At 38.7% G+C, this 22,989-nt stretch overlaps 1 protein-coding gene across 1 annotated transcript in view; it reads left to right on the top strand.

Moving 5' to 3' along the window:
• The window catches only part of Dcdc1 (doublecortin domain containing 1), a 469,865-nt gene that overhangs the window by 257,200 nt on the left and 189,676 nt on the right, over window positions 1-22,989 (top strand). The window contains 1 exon segment of the mRNA XM_008851730.2: window positions 8,022-8,179. Within this exon segment, the coding sequence (XP_008849952.2) occupies window positions 8,022-8,179 (158 nt within the window).

Here is a 22,989-nt window from a genome sequence, read left to right as displayed (position 1 = left end):
AGTATTGAATCCTGCCATTTTTATTTCTGTTTACATTCATGATATAGCTGTTCTTTTCCCAAGTTATACCTTCATTGAATTTCTTTCCACAACCTCTTGGGTATAGTCATTCCTTTCTTCAGCTTTTTGTATTGCTTCCAGAACTCTCTGAAGGGCTGGTTTTATGGACATGAATTCCTTCAGCCTATTTATGTCATGGAAGATTTTTCTTTCCCCTTCAACTATAGTAGACATTTTGGCTGGGTATAGTAATCTGGGTTGGCATCTGTGGTCATTTAAAACTGGGAATGCTTTGGTCCAGGCTCTCTGGGTTTCATAGTTTGCACTGAAAAGTCCACTGCAACCCTAATGGATTTTCCTTTGTGTGTGACTTCTTGTTTCTCTTTTACAGCTTTCAGTATTGTCTCTTTGTTCTGCACGCTTAGTGTTTTTACCATGATGTGCCATGGAGAGTTTCTTTTCTGGTCCTGTTTGGTGTTCTATATGCTTCTTGTATTAGTATGAGCATGTCTTTCTTTAATTTGGGGAAATTTCTTCCACGATTCTGTTGAAGATCTGGTCCATGCCATTTTCTTGGGATTCTTCTTCCTGTATGCCTATGATTTGTAAGTTTGGTCTTTTTATGGTGTCACACGATTCCTGCATATTCCATTCTTGTGATTTCTTAACTTTTTCATAATCTTTGCTTGAGTAGTTTAGTTTGTCCACTTTATCTTCCAGTCTTGATACTGTGTTTTCTACTTCATTCATCGTATTGATGAGGCTTTCTCCTGTTGTCTCTAATTGGTTTACTGAGGGTTTCGCTTCCTTCTTTATTTCAGCCTGAGTATTCTTCAATATTTCTAACTCTTTTCTGAATTCATTCAGAAGTTTATCCCTATCTTCCTTCAGCTCTATCATTACCTTGTTTGTGTGTTCTTTAAATTCACTGAATTCTTTTATCATGTTTATAGTTGTTCTTTTGAGTTCCATGTCCCGCATTATCTCTAAAAGGTTCGCATTGTGCTCCTCTAGAGGACTATTGGTATTTGGCGGAGATATGTTATTTTGTTTTTTCATGTTATTATTTTTTCTCTGTGATTTTGACATGTGGATTTCTTTTGTAGAATCTGGTTCTTATGTGATACTCAAGCCCTCCTTCATTGAGCTTAGGTCTGTTTCTTTTTGTCACAGAGGCCCAAGTCAGATGAGGATCAGATGCTCTCAGGCTTTCTCCTAAGGTCTGGATCCCTCCAGGAAAGATTTTGGCCTCAGGAATTTGGGGGTTGGACTGGCCTGGGAGCCAGGCCCAGGAAAGATGCTGGTCTAGGGCAGCTGGTGGCAGTGCCACCCAGAGATGCAAAGGAAGATGGGGGCAGGAAGCGGTCCCAAGGTCTCCTGGGTACTGTACTGAGGAGCTGGGTTGGTCTGGATGCAAAGGATCAGGAAGAGGAAAGGACAGCCCTGTGTCCAGGATAGAGGCTGGTGGGTTGTGCAGACCTAGGGAAGCAGAGGGAGGTGAGGGCGGGGCTAGGTCCAGAGCACCCCTGGGGACCAGAGAAGGGACTTAGTTGGTCTTGATGCAAAGGATCAGGCAGTAGTGGTGGTTCCCCAGGTGTCTGGGGCACCAAGGCAAGGAATGGGACAGGACCCAGCCTGGGAAGAGTGACCAGTCGGGGAGATAGGAGGGTGAATGAGGCTGGGGGAGTCAAGTCAAGGAGGGCGCCATCGACTTACCTGGGAGAGAGGCCTGGGGGTCATGCAGGCCCAGGGAAGCAGAGGGAGGTGAGGGTGGGGCCAGGCCCAGAGTGCTCCTTGGGACCCCCAAGGAGGAACTGAGTTTTCTGGATGCAAAGGATCAGGCAGCAGTGGTGGTTCCGCAGCTTTCTGGGGTGCCAAGACAAGCAATGGGAGAGGAGAGGCTAGGTGGAAAGACCTGTGGGGAGATGGGAGGGTGAGTGAAGCTGGGGGCGTCAAGTCATGGAGAGCAAGATAGACTTACCCTGGAAAGAGAGGCCTTTGGGTTGGAGAGAGGCCTCCAGGTCGTGCAGGCCCAGGGAAGCAAAGAAGATTCTTTATTTTATTTTATTTTATTTTATGTGTATAAGTGTATTGCCTGCATGTAGCTAAGTGCAGTGCCTGCAGAGAACAGAAGAGGCCATCGGATCCCCTGGAACTGGAGTTACAGATAGTTGTTAGCTGCCATGTGTGTGCTGAGATTTGAATCCCGGTCTCCGAGAAGAACAGCCAATGCTCTTAACCACTGAGCCATATCTCCAGCCCCAGTTTTTAGAGTCTTATAATCTGAGAACTAGAGATGCTTTATCTGCACAAATGATTTTACTCTCTGCTTTGGAGCTAAAATTTTAATTTAATTTAACTCAATGCTTTTCCTGGAGTTTTTGTTTGATTTTTAAAACATAACTTTTCCCACGTGAAAAATAATTTTCCACAGTTCATTGCTATTGACAGTATTTCAGAGCATCAGTTTCTTTACTCATTAGTGTAAGATTAGTTCAGTTGATTTCTCCAAGTATTGTGACTAAAGTATGTTTTATCTTTAGAAATAGGGTCTTACCCTCAAGTTCTGGTGGGCGATTGAGTTAAATGGCAATAGTCTATACTGTTTGGAGGGTCTTAGACTTCCCTGACCAACTCCTCAAAGGAAGAGGTACCCTGTGCCTTGGGACTGGGCTTTTTGTTTGATAGTCTATGGTTTCTGAAAGGATTATTATTTCTCCGCTGGAAATAATTACAATTAAACTATTTTTAAAAATATTTTTAGGACTCAGTGGTTAAGAGTACACACAGTGCTTGCAGAGGACCCAAGTTTGCATCCCAGCACCCACATCAAAATGGTTGCCAACTACCTGAAACTCCACATACAGGGGGATCTGATGCATCTGACCTCTCTGTGTGCACATGCACTCATGTGTACAAACCCCTAAAGAGACATATAATTTAAAATAAAATAAAATATGTATTTAAAAAATACTTTATTATTTTCATTTTGTGTGTACGAGTGTATTGCTTGCATGTGTGTAAATGCACCTGTGTTGAGCAATGTCCATGGAAGTCAGAAGAGGGTGTCAGAGTCCCCTGGAACTGGAGTTACAGACAGTTGTTAACCTCCATGTGGGTTCTGGGAATTGAAACCAGTTCCTCTGCAAGAATAGACAGTTTTCTTAACTGCTGAGCCATCTTTCCAGCCCCTAAAATGTGTAATTTTTTTAAATAAAAAGCTTGTAAGTGCCCATATATCTTTCTAAAACATCCTTAATTCTATTAATTTGTGTTTCCCTGATTCTTAAGGATGTTGAGCACTTTTTAAAGTAATTCTTAGAAATAGATCTCCCTTTCCCTACCAAGAGATGTGGAAGAGAAACAAGATGTAGGTGCATTGTTATCTTTTTCTCCCAAAATGTGAGTGCTTGTTCTGACTTGTGTATGAAGTGTCCTCCCAAAGGCTTGGTCCCCAGCTAGTAGACCATTGAGAGGTGAGTAAATCATGAGGACTCTGATCTAATCAACTGATTCATCCACAGAAGGAATAAACTGCATAGACTCTTAGGCAGTGATGGAGACTGTGAAAGGCCTGGTTGGGTAACTGGATCACTGACAGATCTGCTCCTTGAAAGGTAGGTGTGGTGCTTGGCTTTCCCCTTGCAGTCTCCTATCTGGTTGTTGCAAAAGTGAGAAGCTTTGCTTTGTCACACCCTTCTGCCATGATGTTCTGCTTCCCTGCAGATCCAGAAGCACAGAGCCAAATGACCATGGATGAGCCAAAAGGAATCCTTATTCCCTGAAGTCATTTACAATATGTTGCCACAGTGATGAAAGTCTGATTTACACAGAAATTAAGTGTTCACTTCTGTTCTACTGTCCTTTGTACCTCTCCTTTTCTCACAATTTATGTGTCTAATTATTCTCAGTTGTGTATCATGAGCTAGCAGGTGATGTCTGATTTTCTACTAAAAACACAAATCAGGGCTGGAGAGATGGCTCAGCAGTTAAGAACACTGGCTGCTTCTGCAGATGACCTGGGTTTGGTTTCCAGCACCCATATGGTGGCTTACAACCTTCTGTAATTCCAGTTCTGGGGGGTATCCAGTGTCCTCTTCTGTCTTCTGTGGACCCTGTACAAATATGGTGCACTTACAGACATGCAGGCAAAACACGCATATGCTTAAAATACAGATAAATAAATGAAACGTTTTAAACCTCACAAATTAGTTTTAAGCAGGCTTGGATTTTAAAAAATTTATTCCCAAATGTGATTGCTGATATTTTTGTACTATAATTATTATAAATTCACAGAGGAAAAACTATTTATTAATGAAGCATTTTATTCTTTTGAAGGTTTAGAAATTTCAACTAGCTTGAAATTTAGTAATACTCAAGACCGTTTCCATCTATTTAACGATAAAATGGAGTATAATTTGGTAATTATCTGCAGCTGGATCATAAATGGGGCTCATGCCATTTACTGTTTTAAATGGTGGAATTTTTGCTATAGGATATTAATAACGAATCTTGGCTCCAATACTTATAAGCTGTGTGGCCTTATGCAAGTCATTTAACCTTTCTAAACTTCACATTCTACATCTCCAAAGTGGAGAGTTTAATATTAGCATTTTTAGTATTTGGCACAGATCCTGATTGATTAGAGAAGATTGGTAATTTGTAGCTAATGATAATAATAATAATGAAAAACTTTAAATACATTTATTGATTTTTTATGATTTTTTATGTGGATAACTGTGTTCTTTTCCTTTGTTTTTAGTGTTTACCATTCCTTTGCTCACTTAGAAAAATCTGTCAAATAGTGTGGTAGAATGTTCACCCTATGAGATATAGGAACATGTAAAACTAGGAAACTCTAGAGTTGATAAAGATGGTAGAGAATAAACATGCTCACTCCTGATTAGTATTTATTTTCTGTTGCTGTATAATAACTTACCTCTAAAGCATAGTAAGCTTGAACAGTAGACATTCATTACATCAAAATTTTGTGGCTCAGGAATCAGAAGTGGCTCTACTGGGTAGTTTTAACTTAGTTTCTCGTGAGATTGGAGCCAACATGTTGACCATGGGCTGCAGTCATCTGAAGTTTGACCAAGGCTCGAAGGTCAGCTTCTGTACGCACTCACACAACTGCTGCTACACAGAGGAATTATCCTTTGCCGTGTTGGCTATTCACAGTGGTGTTCATAGCATGAGCTACTGGAGTATGAAAGAGAGAAGCAAGGAGCAAAATAGAAGCTATGCATCTCTTATGACCTCATCTTAGAAGCATGACTTACCACTTCTGAAAAAATTCTTGGTTCACATAGATGGGCCCTGGTATAATGTGGTAGGGGATTATGTAAAGGTCTGTAAGTAAAGGTAAGGAACAAGTAGATTAGGTCATACTTCCCAAGTCTTGTTCTGTAATATGCTGATCTTCTCTCTGGGATGTATCATTCTTTCATGATAATGAAATTTGAGGAAGGGGCCCAAGGGATTCCAGGGACAATGGCACTCTTGCTCCAGGAGAGCTCATGTGCAGATACACTTGGTCAGTGTTGGTGTTCTCAGTTAGTCTGATGCGCAATGATGGAGGCTTCCCAAATAAGAGCCAGCAATGCACAATGTGGGTGGCTAGTTAAACAGACCATGATTATGTGTCCCAGATAGGTGTATTTATATTTGTAAATCAAAAATGTTTGCTGCTTTTGCTCTTATTTAAATAAATCATGGTTATTTAGTATCTGTTTTGTTTATGTTGATAGACACATGTTCTTAGTCTGTGTATGATACTTGCTAGGTAATTAATATGTCTTCACTTAACACAGCTATTTTATCCATTCTGAATTCTCTTGGCTGTTGTAGAAAAGAATGAAGTATTCCCAGGAAATATAGCAACTGCACATTGCATATTTTATATATGTGTACATATATTTAGCTCACAGTCATATTTTGAAAATAGAAATGAAAATTCTAGCTATTAATGTAGAATTATTTGTGTGTATGTGTGTGCAGTGCTCATGTTGGTGTGTGTGCCTATATATACATATGTGTGGAGGACAACTTTTGGAGTTATTCTTCAGGAGCTGCATGTTTGTTTTTGAGATAAGCTCTCTCACTGATCTGGGGATCACCAAGAGGCCAGCCAGCAAACCCAAGAATCTACCCATCTCCACTTGCCCATATGGCACCATACCTGGTTTTTAAAAAGTGTTTTAATTAATTCGCAGAGTTTCATACTGTGTATTTTGATCTCCAGCTTTCCCAAGGTCCATATACCCATCCCTGCCCACCCAAATTTATGTCCTCTTTTTCTTTAAATTCCAATTTATGCTGCCTATGGGTTTATGACCATCAGTGGAGTGTGGTTGACCTATCAGGGCCACACTCTTAAAGAAAACTGACACCTCCCTTCCCAGAAGTTACCAATTGTCAATAGTTCCTCACTAGGGTGGGTCATCATGCCCACACTCCCACTCAATGTGGGGATTTTGTCTGGCTTGATCTTGTGCAGGTCTTGTGCACACTGTCACAACTACTGTGAGTTCACATGTGCACTTGTTCTGTTGGATCAAAAACCACTATTTTTTTTTCTAGTCATCTACTGCCTCTGATTCTTACAGTCTTTCTGCCTCTCTTCTGCAATGATCCTTGAGCCTTGGGATAAGAGGGTGTGATACAGGTGTCCCATTTAAGGCTGAGCATTCTGAAGTATTTCCACATCTTGACCAACTGTAGATCTCTGTATTAATCTCCATCTACTGCCAAAAGTAGCTTATGATGAGAGTTGAAAGATGCATTAATTGATGGATATAAAAATAAGTCATTAGGAATTGGCTCAATACTATGTACACTTGTAATAGATTCTTCCCTGAAGCCTACCACCTATCTAGCCACAGGTTCTTGCCAATGATAATGGTGCCAGTTATGGGTTTTTATCTTGTAAAGCAGGCATTAAGTCCAATCAGAAAGTGTTTTGTGGGGCTGGAGAGTTGACTCAGTGCTTAAGAGCACTGGATGCTCTTGCAGAGGACCTGGATTTGGTTCCCAGCACCCACATGGTACTAACAACCATCTGTAACTACAGGTCCTGGGGATCTGATGCCCTCTTCTGACTTCTGCAAGTATTGCAAAACATGGGTGCACTTAAATACATGCAGAAAATACACTCATAAAATAAAAAAAAAAAGATATAAAGTAATTTTTAAAAAGAAAGTGTTTTGTTACTCCCATAACATTTGTGCCACTATTGCACCAGTGGGCTTGTCTCATCAGGTTGGTTGTTATTGCATCTCACAGAATTCACAGCTGGGTAAGATAGATGATTACTTTTCTCCTGGAGTTGTGTACATAACACATTCCTGCACTATGAAAGCTAGCCAGTAGGGATGAAGCTTTCAAGTCAGTACCAGCTTGATTTCTCTTGATTTTCATGTTCTGTGCCTCAAGTAAGTGGTGCCTTTAGCACTAGTGCAGGTAACTAATAGCATTTACAATAGCCTGTAATGTTTGGGGGCTTCTATGAGACCTCACTGACAACTCCAAAAGAGGTAACCCATTTCTAGGGTCAAACTCTGGTCCTCATTGTTGCAAGGTAAGTACATTATTTACCAACTGAGCCATCTCCCCAGTCCTACAGTATGGTTTTCACATTTTAATATCTGTCTAAAGATGAAGATTGTCTTTATTGTCTTTATGTTGAAGTTATTTTCAGGACACAAGCCCGAACTTACATTACAATGTTATTGATTGTTTAAAATCACATAATGATGCAGTATTGTTAGGCACATTTATATTGATAAGATCATCACATGTTATTCGTATAAGCATCATTTCATTAAGTAAGTAGTGATACACTACCTTGTACATACATTGCCTTCATTTGCTCTCACCATAATGAACAATGATCTGGTGCTATATGAAAAGAAAAAAAGAACCACAAGAAGCATACTGTCAGGTTCTGAGCACGCGTCTTAGATGAAATGAAATGAACTGAATAAAAATTCACTACACTGTTCCTATATGTCTCTCATTAGGTTTCACAGAAGCATGCTGCCAGTCTTTCTCTGAAGCACCTGCCGGAGCCCTCCAACACCCATGTAGTGCCAGAAGGGTCTCTTGAGGAGTCGGAGCAGCTGACAGTGGCTCTGGTAAAGAAACTGGAAGAGAAACATCCTAAGGCATCTGCTCAGAGGTAGGGCCCTGACAGAACTGAGCTTATTGCTCAATGACATTCGATGTTTGCCTTCAGTTTCATGTAAGAATGATTTCTTGAAGATGGTTGAAATATCTCAGAAGCCCCTTGGCTTTCAAGCATAACAGTGTCAGGGTCACATCTGATGAAGAGAGGTGACGTGTATTTTGTTGAAGATGGATGTACATAATCATTTATAAGGGTACTTAGATACTTAGGATAGATTGCTGTCTTCAAATCTCACCAAAATACACTGAAATAGCATAATTAAGTGAAGGCAGTACTGAGCATATATCTAGTTCTGAAGAGGCCAAGAGATCTTTAAGAAGGGCATACATATAAGCAACCCTTTTGATTTTCCATGCAGAGTGCATTATACTTGGATCTAAGGGTAAGTGCATAATAGATAGTCTTCAGCAGTGACGCCTTAACAAATTAGCACTGTTTCCATAGACAGCATAAAAGTCACACCAGTGGCTTAGTAACATGCAAAATTATCCTTGGTTGGAAAATAAAAACATTTTTTTCATATTCCTTTCACTTATTTGGGAACCAAAATTTGTTATTACCACTGTTTTATTTGTTTTGATGTTGAAAATCACAAAATGACTTTCTAATCTTAATCTGTAATTGTTTAAAATTACTGTTGATTGAAATGCCCTTAAAAGAATAAAACAGCTTTCTTACTTGTTATTGTTTAAAGGAACCCTAACTTTAAATAGTCCAGGCAGAAATGTTGTTTGTATTCAAAGGGAAAAATAAAACCTTGGCAACTTTTAAATTTTAAATAGAGGCTATTCTGCATCTTAAATTATATAGTCACACCTAGGATTTTGGCAGGAGGGGAGTAATTTTTCCTAATACTAAAAGTGACTCTGTCTATATTATTTGCACTTGTTATTTTGGATGATAAGGTTCAGAAACAAATTAACAAATTTAGTATCTTACTCTGTCATAGCATGAGGGTGTCCTGGATGGCATCAAAGTTTCATTTCCAGAACTTCTTTGGCTGGTACTTAGTTTATAATCACCCAGCTTTATCATGTTCTGTAGGTAACCACAGGCTGCAGCCACATGGCTGGCCACTCCCATGTCACTGGGTTGAAATTCCCTTGGGAGCAGTCTTGGACATCTAAAATGGGAACTCATTCAGCTGCAGAGGATTGAGAATGTGTTGATTCACTCTGTGATGCAGTGGTCAGACTGTCCTCCTGGACGTACATGGCCACCACCTTTTCTCTATCCTTTTTGGAAGAATGCTTGGATTTTTATCATCTAGGGCTTTCATTCTTATCCTGGGCTCTACTCTGGAATGAGAAACAGATTGTTTCTGCTTTCAGATTCCTGTACCCTGTATAGGATTTCTGGTTTTTACCACACTGATCCTGGTCCCTGTGGAAACTCATTCACTTCTCTATGAATTCCCCTTCCTGAGGCTGGAGATATTATCTTTGAAGGGAAGACAGAGATTGTGCACCTTCATTCTGGTGTCTTGTCTTCTTCAAGGTAATACAGTCAGATCAGTCTGATAAGTGAACACTGGAGAAAGGCATACAGTAGTAGAAAAAATAAAGTCCCCCTCCCGTCCTTTTCAACTGCAAAAAGTACTGTTAGCTAATATGCCATATGCGTATTGGTAGAGTTGAACGAGATTCTTCTGAATGTCCGAGAAATCAGTGGCATTCAACAAGTGTTATATCTGAAAATGATCCTAAAACAAACAGGGATACAAATTTTTTTTCTCCAGTATGTTTTTTATTGAATTTTTGTACACTTTATAAAGAAAGTTTCTTAATAAGTGTTGTATAATCATTCCTGCTCGTTCATAGTTTCTGGAACCTCTGGTCACCCATGGTCCATAGTGTTTTAACCACCTAGCCATCTCTCTACCTTGGAGTTTAGTTCTGTACACACTTTCAGGCGTTCACAAAGTTTTGGCACATATGGAAAGGGAGGCCTGCTATATAGGCTTCTGTTTTATTTAAGTCAACAGGAGTTGACTGGTAAATGTATTTGTGATTTCCTTTACATAAGAAATTTCTCAGGGGCCTTTTCTCAGTGGACATTACTGAGAACTTATGTTTTAGACTCTATACATTTTTCTTGCCTTTTTAGCCTTAAGGCCACAGATACTGATGGACTTTCTGCCCCTCCACTTTCACAACCCAACTTGGCAGATGCAATTCTAGTTTCTTCCCTCTCTTTTTGTTCTTTAACACAGTTGTTTTGTATAAAGAGTGGAGCACTTACAACAATTACTTTTTTCTTATATTTGGAGGAACTGTAAGACAAAATTAGAAGGTGGTGTTGAATTTTATGTGACAATGACTTTGAACCTTACCTGTTTTGTTACGCTTATGTGTATTCCAAATGTAAGAGAATCAATGCAGAGAAAGCTTTATATTTTCTTGGTTTTTCTCAATGTTAATTCAACTCAAGGAAAAGCATCACTGTAGAAAATATAGAACTATTTAAAATGATCTGAGTTGTGGAAATGGGAAAAAGAAATAGGATTTTAGAACATCAAGGAAAACATGGGGGAACAATTAATCTGAACAAACAATACGTAACTGTAAATAGCCAAATGGTGGAGAAATGTAGATTTATATACTTCCCTAGATGTGGCCAAGGAAGGAGAGAACCACAGTAGTCAAACTGGGGGAGAGAAAAAGAGAATGGGCAGTAGTGGCAGGTAACGGTAATATGGGACTATTAGGCAGGTGCCATTAAGCTATAAATAATAACAGCTGAGCTTTACTGACTTTACTCAAGTGCTGTACTTGTGTGATTTTCCAATAACCTGTGCAGTAACACAAGGTTCATCTGTTTGGCTGATCAGAACACCGAGAAACAGAGACTAAACCACTTGACTGAAGACTCGCAGTAATTTAAGGCAGGCCTATCGGAGTCACAGTCTTGCTCTTAACCTCTATGGTGAACTGCTTGACCATTCATCCTATTGTATTAGCAGTCGTTCCACATCTTCAGCCGTTTTGGATATCTTGAAAAGGAAACCATCAAATCAGGCAGAATAATTTGGAAAAGGAATAATAAAAGAGCAAGTAATAAGCTCAGGTTTGGGTGAAGACTAAAGAAGAGGTAGGAAACATTAAAGGAAACTCAGTCCCTAACTTCTGGTTGCATCTAAATATGTAGATCTGCTCTCTAGATCTACTGCTTTACAGAGGCTTGACCTTGAATTAATTAGATTTTCAAAAGTCCTTTCCCAATAATGACTATAACTTTCATGATTATTTAAGACACTTCAGGCCTTAGTGATTCAACTCAGTTTTGTATAAATTAAATTTGGCGACAGGAAACTAAGAGCTATGGTTTATTGGATACTTACCTTGTGACCATGACTCTGCTACACAGTTTTATCCTATCGCCATGAGAAGTTGATTTATATATTGACATCATAACCTGGGGATGTAGTTACTTTTTAAAAATTTTTCATTTTGTGTGTGTGAGTGTTATGTCTGCATGTATAAGTGCACCCTGTCGTGCAATATATAATCACACCCTTATTGTACAATGCCCGAGGAAGACAGAAGAGGTGTTGGATTCCCTGGAACTGGAGTTATGGATGGTTATTAGCTGCAATGTGAGTGCTGGGATTCCAAGCTGGGTCTTCTGCAAGAGCACTCAGGGCCCTTAACTGCTGAGTCATGTCTCCAGCATGGATGTAGTTACTTTTAAAATCAATTAAAATACAAGTTTAGGGGCTGGAGAGATGGCTCAGCGGTTATGAATACTGACCTTGCAGAAGACCCGGGTTCCAATCCCAGCACCCACATGGCAGCTAAAAAGTCTCCATAACTCCAGTTCCAGGGGATCTGACACCTTCTTCTGTCCTCCACAGGCATTGCATGACACTGGTGCGCTTACCTACATACAGGCATAACACTCATAGACATAAAATAAAAATAATAAATAAAATATTTTTTAAAAATGCAAGTTTAAAGCAGCCACATAATATGCAGTTAGGAAGCTGGCTGAGGGAGTGTCAGGACTTGAATAAATACCTGTGTGGATCTCTCAACTACTTTTCTCTTTCCCACTAAATTTTATTTATTGATTCCATAACAAAACAGCACCATACTGATAGCCATATTAAACCATTAGCTAAATTTTATGTTGTGTTATTTCATGAAAAAGTAGATTAGACTAATGCATTTTGCTTGGTATATTATTTTGAATTATACACTTAATTGCAAACTCACCCCACATTCTAAAAAACAAACAAACAAACAAACAAGCAAACAAAAACCTAGGTTCTCCCACCAGGAGAATCATTTCAATTAAGTTACATTTCTAACTCACAGGAGAACAATCTGATTGTTAATCCTTTCTGTTTTAACATGGAAAAAAAAAATCTTTGTTCCCCATTGAAAAAAGAAAAATCTCTTGCTTATATTAGGTCTTGCATGCAAGGTATTAGTTCTTGGGAGGAGATATGTTCTTGTTTGCTTTAGTTACCTTAGCAGAATATTTTTGCTCCCTTCTTACTTGAATAAAGTAAGTTGTGCATGCATGTAATCCCAGATTTAGTCCGAAGTAAAATAAATGCCATATTCCGGCATCTTCAAGTGTCTGAAATGTGTTTGTTTACATTAGTTTAGCCAAAGGACCCCCTTAACAGTATTTAGCATGAATAGGGGGTGGGGAAGGATTGGGACAGCCAACAAAGCATGCTGACCCAGCTTGTCACCCAGTGACCTGTGAGAGGGAAATAATGAACTGTGAGTAGCTGTCATCTTAACTGTTTCTGACAGTGCGCCTTTGGGCACATCTGTGTTGGTCGCATTGGAAAGGCCTTTGTTCTTTTCCCACTAGTGATTTCGTGAGGCACTGAGGGGTTTGCTTGCTACTGTACTCCTAAGCAGCCCCTTCCTTCCCAGGGAAGCCACCAGCTGCTATGGGCTGAGCTGACATTTCTCTTCCTGACTCAAGTTGGCACGTATTTAATTCTTTGAAGAAACCAGATATTTAAAAGACCCTTGATTCTTGTCAATTAAAATGTACCTTAATATCTCGTAAATTTTGATACTAACAAAAAAGTAGATTTTAAAATATATTTAGTGTCATCCTAATTTTATATTATTTATGGTAAAAACATACCTAAGCAGGTAGGTAATTTGTAGGAAATACATCAAAATATTGACAGTTGTTACTAGGCTTTTAACTTTGTTCATAACTTATTTTCTAAAATTAATAGTGAAATATTATATTTCAAATAGGGAAAATCAATGAAAGTTAAGAAAAGTATTTTTAATATAGACACTTGGTCTGTGCATTTACTGGGAAGAATATTTGAGCTAAAATACATAAGTCTGTTCTGTATTTTGTTACACATTTTCCACTCACAATTTTAAATAAACTTCTTTCTGATAATTTAAACTTTTAAATATTACATAATTTACATTTGAAAGTTAAGCTAGTGTTTCAATTTATTATAATTGTTAGGAGATATAATTTGATAAGAAACAGGTGTTTCTGTTCCCTGGTTTCCTGAAGTATAACTATTGTTTGAATCATCGTGAAACCAGACCATTTTCAATAATGCATAGCATACCCTAAGAGAATTGTTTAAATTAAAATCAAAACTTCATTTGTAAAATATAATTTCAGAGTCAGTTTTAGAGCCTTATTTACATTTTTACTGTTGCTATGAAATCGGTATTTTTACTGTAGTGAAGTCTGGTTATAATTGGCATTGAGTAAACATGAACAGTTGGTACCCACTTGATTGTGCTTGCCTTTCCAAGAGAATTTGAATTCCAGCCTTATTGCAGTGGTCGGTTTTTAAAAGGCCCTTTCCCCCCCTGATAAAATAAGAAGAAATGAAGCTTGAAAGAAGTGGCATGCCTTCCCCTGTATTCAAGGACCTGTAGTAACAGATCTGAGTTGCACTAGCTAAAGGAACTATTACGGTCTCTTGCTTTTCAAAGAAAGATAAATTAATAGTAATGACAAGTTCTCTAAGCATACAAACAATGATCATGTCTATATAATTACAAATTGTAAAACCCATGTATTAAAAATTGAAGGAATCATATTATGGTTTTCTTAAGTATTCAGCAGCTTATGATTTATTACCCTATTAAGCCATTTGAGTGGTTTATCATATAGCTGATGATAATCTGTAACCGTTGTTATTTGCTTTGAAACTATCTTCTTATTTTGTTCGGTAAACAGCAACACAATTTTTATAGAGATTGTGAGTAAACAGGTCAGTTTTGATAATAATCAGAATCTGCTTTTTAAGAAAGTAGACTGTTTAAATTCCCACAGATTCAATTCTTACTTCAAGAAATCTTCCCAATGGTAAATGTAACCAAAATTTATTATGAGAACACTAAATCCAATTGTAGTTTCTAGGAATAAAATCCAACATTAAATTACTTCTCTTAACTATCAAAAATGCTCAGCTTTCACAATTTTCCTTTAGCTCTTTTATGATTTATACAAGAGAATTTCATAATATGAAATCATTATATTCTAGAGATTTGAAGCTATAATTTTTTGAAAGATATTTTATTTTTTTAATTTTATGTGCATGAATGTATTGCTTGCATATTACTTGCATGTGTTTAACTGCACCCATGTTGTGCAATGCCCTCAGAGGTCAGAAAAAGGTGTTGGATTCCCCTGGAACTGGAGTTATGGATGGTTGTTAGCTGCCATGTGGGTGCTGGGAATTGAACCAGGGCCCTCTGCAAGAGCAGTTGGTGCTCTTAACTGCTGAGCCATCTTTCCAGTCCCTGAAATTATAATTTTTTGTTTGGAAACTCAGATACTTTGACATTGGCTGAAATTGGTGCTGGGTTGAATTTTAGTAAATTTGTGTCTGGTGAAGGGTGTATGTACACAGGTGCACACACCCAAGTATGCACATGTGGAGGCCAGAGGTCAAATTCATGTGTCTTCCTCAATTGTTTCTACCTTATTTTCTGAGAGGCTGTCTATCACTGAACCTGCAGTTCATCAATTCAGCTAGACTGGTTGGCCAGAAAGCCCCAGGATCCCTCCCTGCACTGCCCTCCCTGCTCCCACATGGCTGCAAGAATCCAAACTCAGGTCCTCATGCTTGTGTGGCCAGTGCTTTTACCCACTGAGCCATCTGCCCAGCCCTGAGTTTTATTAACCCTTCAAAATGAATTCACATATTCTCTTTGTGAATTGCACATGAAAAAATAAATAATTGCACCTGCTTCTTTGAAACAAGGTCAAAATCAAGTAGTATTCAAAAGATTGGGTTTATGTGCATCAATACATATTCTGAAATTATCAAAAACTTTTAAGTAAACATTTTATGATTAATTTTCACTCTCATTTCAGACATGAATTAACCTCCAACTAATTTGCTTAATTTCTACTTTTCAAAATGTAGTTTTCATCTTTCAGTTCTATTCAGTGTTGTTCTTAGAGTTATTTAAGGGTTGACTAGGAAGCACAAATCTTGCCTTTTTCAATTTTATAGCCTCCTAATTAAAGACCAGGTGTCTGGGAGAGATGGCTTAGTGGGTCAAGGGCTTGCAAAATGACTTGACTTATATTCCCAGTATTCAAATAAAAGTCAGGTGCAAGGGCATGTGCCTATAACCCCAGCACTGGGTGGGGAGTAGAGACAGTTGGATCCTGGCAGTTTGCTAGTCAGGCAGCATAAACAAAGTGGTGAACCTCTGGTTCAGTGAGAGACTATGTCTCAAAAAATGAGTGAAAAATGATAGAGAAAGTCACCTGATGCTGACCTCTGGCCTCCACATGCACACAAAGGGACTGGTGCACTCGCATATTGAAATGAAGCTAGAAAAGGAAGAAACAGATGGTGGAGACATTATCAAATTCCTATATATGGAAGTGAATGAGAGAAGGGTAAAAGAGTTCTCAATTACCTGTAGGTCAGCACCCCTGCATGATTATCTCTATCCCTTTCCTCCACAATCCTATGGTAAGCAATCTTCATTGTCAACCTAACTGGATTTGAACTCACCTAATGAATACTCTTGATGTGTCTGTGAATGCATATCCAGAGAGGTTTAACAGAGGGAGGAGACCCATGAGTATGGGTGGCAGTATCCCATGGGATGGGATCTCAAGAGTGAATGAAAAGGAAAAGGAGAGAAAGGAAGGTGAACCCCAGGATTTACCTCCCCACCCCCTGCCAGCTGCCTTATGCTCTCATTACTATGCCTTCCTGCCATGATGGGCTGTATCCTCTCTACTGAACCAAAATACATTCATCTTCCCTTAAGTTGCTTCTGTCAGGTATTTTGTCATAGTAACCAGAAAAATAACTAATAGAGAAAATTGGAACCAACAAGTCGTGCTATTCTTATAACTAGGTGACCATGTGGTTCATAGGCCTTTGGAACTGGTTTGTAGTAAGAATTTGGAAGAGTTATGATCTTTCATCTAGTTAAGACTTAAAGTACTTTAAGCAGAGGTAATGAGTCATTCTGGTGGGAGCATAGAGAACCAGAATGCCAAGAGAAATGCCACACAGTGGAGGCCTGACTCAAGAGATTTCAGAGGGGGCAAGGACTTTATTGGGAGCTTGGCTAGGGGCCATTTGTATATTCTGGCAAAGAACTGTATATTTGCCCATGTCTTAAATAGTTGAATGAGGCTGAATTCAAAAGTAATGCACTCAATTTTCTGCTGTGGAAATTTCAAAACAGCAAAATGTCCAGGTTGTGAAATGGTGTATGATACTACGTACTGCTCTTATCCAACTTTACAGTGAGAAAACAACAGGTGGAGGAGAAAGCTGTTAAATCTGTGCCATTTAGAAAGGTTGGGAACATGAGCATGTTGAAAGCTATAGACAAGGATTATAGACAAAGCCATTATAAGAGATGAGAGGAGCACTGCACTTTACAGTGGGACAAAAGGAGAGGGGTTAGGAAGGCAAGACCACACTCGTTCAAGTCTCCAGATTGTAAAAGTACAAATCCTTCTGAAAGGAAAGAGATTGAACCGAGAGTGCTGTTAAAGTGGTTTGCAGGTTCACTGAGGGAAGTATTTTTTTTTTCATGTTTAGATGCCAGTGCACAGGGAAGACACTAGTTATAGCTTCGGAAGGAGACCAGGTTACATCTAGAACTAGCAGCAGAACTTTGCAGGAATACCCACATGCTGGTTTTGCAGGCATGCAAAGTTCAAGAACTACAGGGACATGGAGGTACATGCAAAGGTTTCTGAAAGCCACTGAAGACAAGAAATGTGTGGCAGGGCCAGAGTCCCTTCAAGGAGACCTTAAGAGGCCATCATGTGAAGCTGCGCAGGTAAAGCCTAAGCCATAATAGAGACCTCAGGCCCCCAGAGATGCCAGGACAATGGTATATCTGCTAAAGAAGCTGCAGCCATAGAGTGGGGACAGTCTGAAGGGAGAGACTACACAAAAGGGCAGGGCTGTTAGAACCCAGATAATGTCACCAAGAATCGCAGACATGCTGGACATGGTGCTGCACCGTTTGGTGTTTTCCCTGCTGGGTTTGCATCTTGCTCTGGCCTGATCTTTCCTTGCTATGCCCTTATTGCTTCTTTTTGTGTGGGAGTGTTACTCTCCAATATAATGATATTGGAAGCATGTAACTCATTTTCTGATTTTTTTCTTATTTTCTTACAGGTCAGAGATTGTTTTGAGTCTCAGAAGAGACTGGATATTGGGTTTTGAACAATGTTGGAACTATTGACTTGAGAAATTCATACAGATGAACTAAATGATTTTTCATTGTGAGATAGTCATGAATTTCTGAGGACTGAGGTTCTAATTTGTGGCTTGAAAAGTAATGAATTTGTCTGTCAGGTTTCCATGGGACAGGCTTTTGTGATGGTTCATCTTCATTGTCAACTTTATTGGATTTGGAATCACCTTGGAGACACACCTTTGGGCATGTCTGTGATGGTGTTTCCAGAGATGCTCAACTGAGGAGTGAGTGCCAGCTTTCAGTGTTAGTGACCCTGTCTAGTGGGCTGGGGCCCAAACTGAATAAAAGTGGAAAATGGAGAGAGTCAAATGAGCACCAGCATTTGTGTTTCCCTGCTTGCTGCCTGACAGCACAGTGTACCCAGCTTCCTCACGCTCCTCCTGCTGTGTCTTCGCCATCTTAAGTCATGAGAAAAAATAGAACCTTCTTCCTTTAAGTTGCTTCTGTCAGGGAGTTTGTCAGAGTGACCAGAAAAATATCTAATGAGACTCTATTCCCCTTGATAGCCAGTGATCCTTTCATATTTGTAAATCAAAGCCTGGGAGTCTTCACCATCAGATCCTCTAATGGCTTTATGTTTAAAGTGAAGCCAATCTCTGTTACAAGCTGCACGATACACTATCAGACCTACTGCATCTCTTTGACTACCATTCTCCCCTCCCTACCTCTGCTATACCCTTCTTGGCTTCACAGCAATCAGTTTCTCAGACTTGGCATGTTCTTACTCTGTCACTACCTTTGTCTGTCTTATTTTTCTTCAGGGATCTTATTTATATTTGCCATATAGATATTTATTGGTGACTGTCTGAGTTGCTTAATTAGAATGTGTGTTTCATTTCAGGCAGAACTTTGTTTTATTCGTATCTTCATGTCTACATTCAGAATATACCTGCCATTTTAAAGTTACTCAATACGAAGTTATTGCATGAAATCACAAATAAATGAATGAGGTAATGTGGTTAATGGAAATAAAATGTAGAGGAGACCTAGTTCAAATATTCGCATGTGTGTTTCAAGGTCCTTCTGCTTTATGGACAACTGGAACCCTACGACTTGGAGTCACTTGGGAGGAAGAAATCTCAATTGAGGAATTTCAACTCTCAATTTGATAGAGGATCAAACTGGCCTGTGGGTATGTCTGTGGAGCATTTCATTGATCATTAATGATGTGGGAGGACCCAGCACACTGTGGGTGCTGCCATATCTGGCAGGTGAGCCTGGACTGTATAAAAAAAAATAGGTGAGCATGTGTTAAGGGGAAGCAAGCCAGTGAGTAGCATTCCTGCATGGTCTCTGCTTCAGATCCTGCCTCCAGGTTCCTGCTATGAATTCTAGCTCTGACTTCCCTCAATGATTGCCTGTCACTTGGAAATGTAAGATGTGATAAACCCTTTCTTCCCTAAGTTGCTTTGGGATGTATTATTTATCACAGTAACAGAGAAAGTAATTAGAACAAGGTGCAAATATTTATTTGACATTTTCCATGTTCTAAGTAGTGTCCTAGTATATCCTAGACCTTAGAGATACAGTTCTGACCAGATAAGTACATGTTCTGGACTTATAGCTGTGCCTACAGAATCTTACAGAGAACAGCAATAGTGAGCAAGTTGTTACAATAAAAAGAGTGATTAGTATAAGGAGAAGGTAGTTCATTGGGAACACCCCTCATTGGTGTGATATGCCTTTGAGGTACAATTGAGCATTTCACTTGATGACTTGCAATCCTTCAGTGGCTACTGATTCCTTACAGAGTTAAATGTAACATCAGCAGTTTAGAGCCTCTGTGTTGTAAAATCTTATACCTCAGAAGCTCATAAGCTTAATAGGTCAAGGCTAATTACACTTGTTGAGGTTTTTTTTGTTTGTGGGTTTTTTTCAACCAAAATATTCTCTCTCTCTCTCTCTCTCTCTCTCTCTCTCTCTCTCTCTCTCTCCTCTCTCTCTCTCCTCTCTCTCTCTCTCCTAAAATAATACTCTCTGTAAGGTCCATTTTCATTTTTTCCCAGTTTTTCTTCTGTTCTGATACATACATTGAGGTTATAAGCTTATCTTTAAACAAGGCTTTATTCTTCATTTTTTTAAAAAATATATTTTATTATTTTTATTTTCATGTGTATGAATGCAGGGTCCATGGAGGTCAGAGAGAGCATGGGATTCCCCTGGAACTGGAGTTATGAATGGTTGTTAGCCACCATGTGGGTGCTGGGAATTGAACCTGTGTCCTTTTCAAAAGCAGCCAGTACTCTTAACCACTGAGCCATCTCTCCAGTCCCTTCATTCTACAAATTTTAACATGCTATATTTTCATTATGATTTCTATGTGTTATATTTTTGTTATATAAATTATTCAGAAGTGTTCTTAATTTCTAAATGTATGTTATAGTTTTTATGTTCATATTGACTTTTAGGTTAATTTCCCTATGATAGAAGAACATTTTGTTGTGATTTCCACTGTGACACTTATTGATATTTGGATTATGGATCACATAGCACATGCATCATTTTTATAAGTGACTCACGTGTACTCTGAAAGAGCATGTATTCCTCAGTTTGGAGGGACAGTGTTTTGTATGTCATTAGGTTAAGTCAGCTAATCTTGTTTTCAAATATTGTGTGTAATTACTGATATTTTTCTGATATTTACGTTCATTATTTATAGAAAGAAGTAAATTTGAAGTCTCCCTCTGTAATTGTACATTGTCCATTTCCCTTTTCTACTTTATGGTATTTTTCCTATAATTTAAGACTGTTTATTATGTTCATAAAATTTAAAGTTATTAATCTTTCTGAGGAGATAAACCTTACATTATTCCAGGTATAAAGGTGCACTTGAATCCTAACACTTAAGAGGTTGAGTCAGGAGAATCACAAGTCTAAGACTAGCATAACATAGCAACTATGTTCAAAAAAATTATTCCACTCCCTAAATATTAAGTTAAAAACTAGAAAAAATTTAAAATATCATGTTATGAGCTATCATTCTTTCTAATGTAAAGCTTACATGTTTATATTAGATATAATCATCCTCGTTTTTCAGTGTTTCATGGTCTAATTTGTATACTTTTTTCTGTTGAGAAGAGAGGTATTAATTTTACTGTTCTTTGGAAGGCAATGTGCTGGTTTTTCACTAGCTCATATTAAGATTTTTTTTTGGCCTTTTTCCCTTTAAAAATGTTATTTAAAGATTTTATTTATTTTTATTTTATGCACATGAGTGTTTTGCCTGCATGAATGTGACTGTACTATGTGCCTGCCTGTGCCTGAGGAGGCCAGAAGAGAGTGTTGAATCCCACTGGAACTGGAGTTATGGATGATTCTTAGCTGGAAACTGAACCCTGGTCCTCTACAAGAGCAGTCAGTGCTCTTAACATCTAAACCATCTCTCCAGGCCCTAAGATTTTTTTTTATTTGTCTTGCTTTTAACTATGACTTTCTTTGATATTTTCATTATTCCTACTGATATTTTTTGTCTTAGATTTATAACATTTGTGGTGTGACTTAACATGCCTTGATGGTTTGGGAAATTTCTTTACCATTATTTGTTCAAATAATTCTCAGCCCCTTTGTCTCATTTCTGAAAGAATAATACCAGAAAGAATTCTGAAATACATAGTAGGACTTTTCTTTTAAGCTGTAAACTGTGTCTCATACTCTGTTTAGTGTTTTCTACGATTTGCCTTCTTATACTTTAAGGTCAGTATTTTATTTGACCTGTCTTTCAAACCATTAATTTTTCCTTTAGATTTTTCTAAGTTTTTAAAAATTGTGCGTGTGTGTGTGTGTGTGTGTGTGTGTGTGTGTGTGTGTGTGTGTGTGTGTGTGTGTGTGTGTGTGTGTGTGTGTGTGTGTGTGTTTGTGTGTGGGTATGTGCACATAAGTGTAATGGCCTTAAGATGTCAGAAGAGAGCATCAGATCTCTGGCAGTTGAAGTTATAAGCAATTGTGAGCTGCCTGATATACGTGCTAGGAACCAACCTTGGACCCTTTTGTAAGAGCAATAAGCTATGGGTAAACAATAAGTCATTGGGAGCTGGCTTAATACTATGTCCATTTAACAGAAAAATACAAGTAAGTTCTCCCCCTAGGGCATGTTGCCTGTCTAGCCACAAATTCTTGGCACTAATAACAGTGTCAAAGTATGCATTTCATCTTGTGGAACAGGCCTTGAATACAATTAGAAAGTATTTAGTTACTCCTATGACATTTGTACCACTATGGCCCCAGGCTGTCTTGCCAAGTTGGTCCTTATTGTAGTTCACAGGATTCACAGTAAGGTTGATGCCTGTAGGAGCATGCATAGCACCTTCCAGTACTATGAAAGCTAGCCGGTAGGAATGGTGCTTCCATGTCGATCCAAGTTGATTTCTTCATGTTCTGTGACTCAGGTATCTGGTTTCTTCAGCATTAGTCTTACTGTCAAGTTCTAGAGTGTGACCAAGAATATTGGTAATAGCCTGTAACGTATGGGGTTCAACCCCTATCCAAGAAACCTTTTTACTAGACCCACAACTGGTCAAGGTGCAGAGAATAAGATTGTGGAATGCTCAGCTGTAAATAGACATTTATATCTCACTTTCTTCTCCAAAGGTAAAGGGATCATTCCACACAGGGCACAAAGATTGTAAGAGTAGAGTGGACGACTACAAGGAAACAGTGTCTTCTGGACTCAATAGGGCAGGTGCACATATGAAGTCACAAGGGCTGTGACAGCATACACAAAACCTGCACAATTCAAGCCAAACATAATCTCAGCATGAAGTAGGAAAATGAGTATGATGTTCACTTCCAACTGAAGAGCTATTGATAATTGACAGCTGCTGGGGAGGAGGTGTCAGTTTTCCTTAAAAGTAAAGCACCTGGTAGGTCAAAAATGCTCCAGTGGATGCTTACACACCCAACAGCATATGGGCGGCAATAATTGGACTCAATAGGCTTTATTTTTAAAAAGAGAACACAAATTTGGGTGGTTAGGGAAGGGAGGAGGGTGGACCCAGGAGAAAGAGGGGGTGAATTTGATCAAATTCACTGTATGAAATTCTCAAGGAACCAATTAAAATATGAAGTACAAAAAAGGGTAGAAGGGCTCTTAACTTC

This window comes from Nannospalax galili, unplaced genomic scaffold, assembly GCF_000622305.1.
Source record: "Nannospalax galili isolate Female #2095 unplaced genomic scaffold, S.galili_v1.0 scaffold11, whole genome shotgun sequence".
Lineage (NCBI taxonomy): Eukaryota > Metazoa > Chordata > Mammalia > Rodentia > Spalacidae > Nannospalax > Nannospalax galili.
The sequence above is the reverse complement of the archived record's forward strand: the minus strand, read 5'-3'. Positions and strand labels throughout refer to the sequence as shown.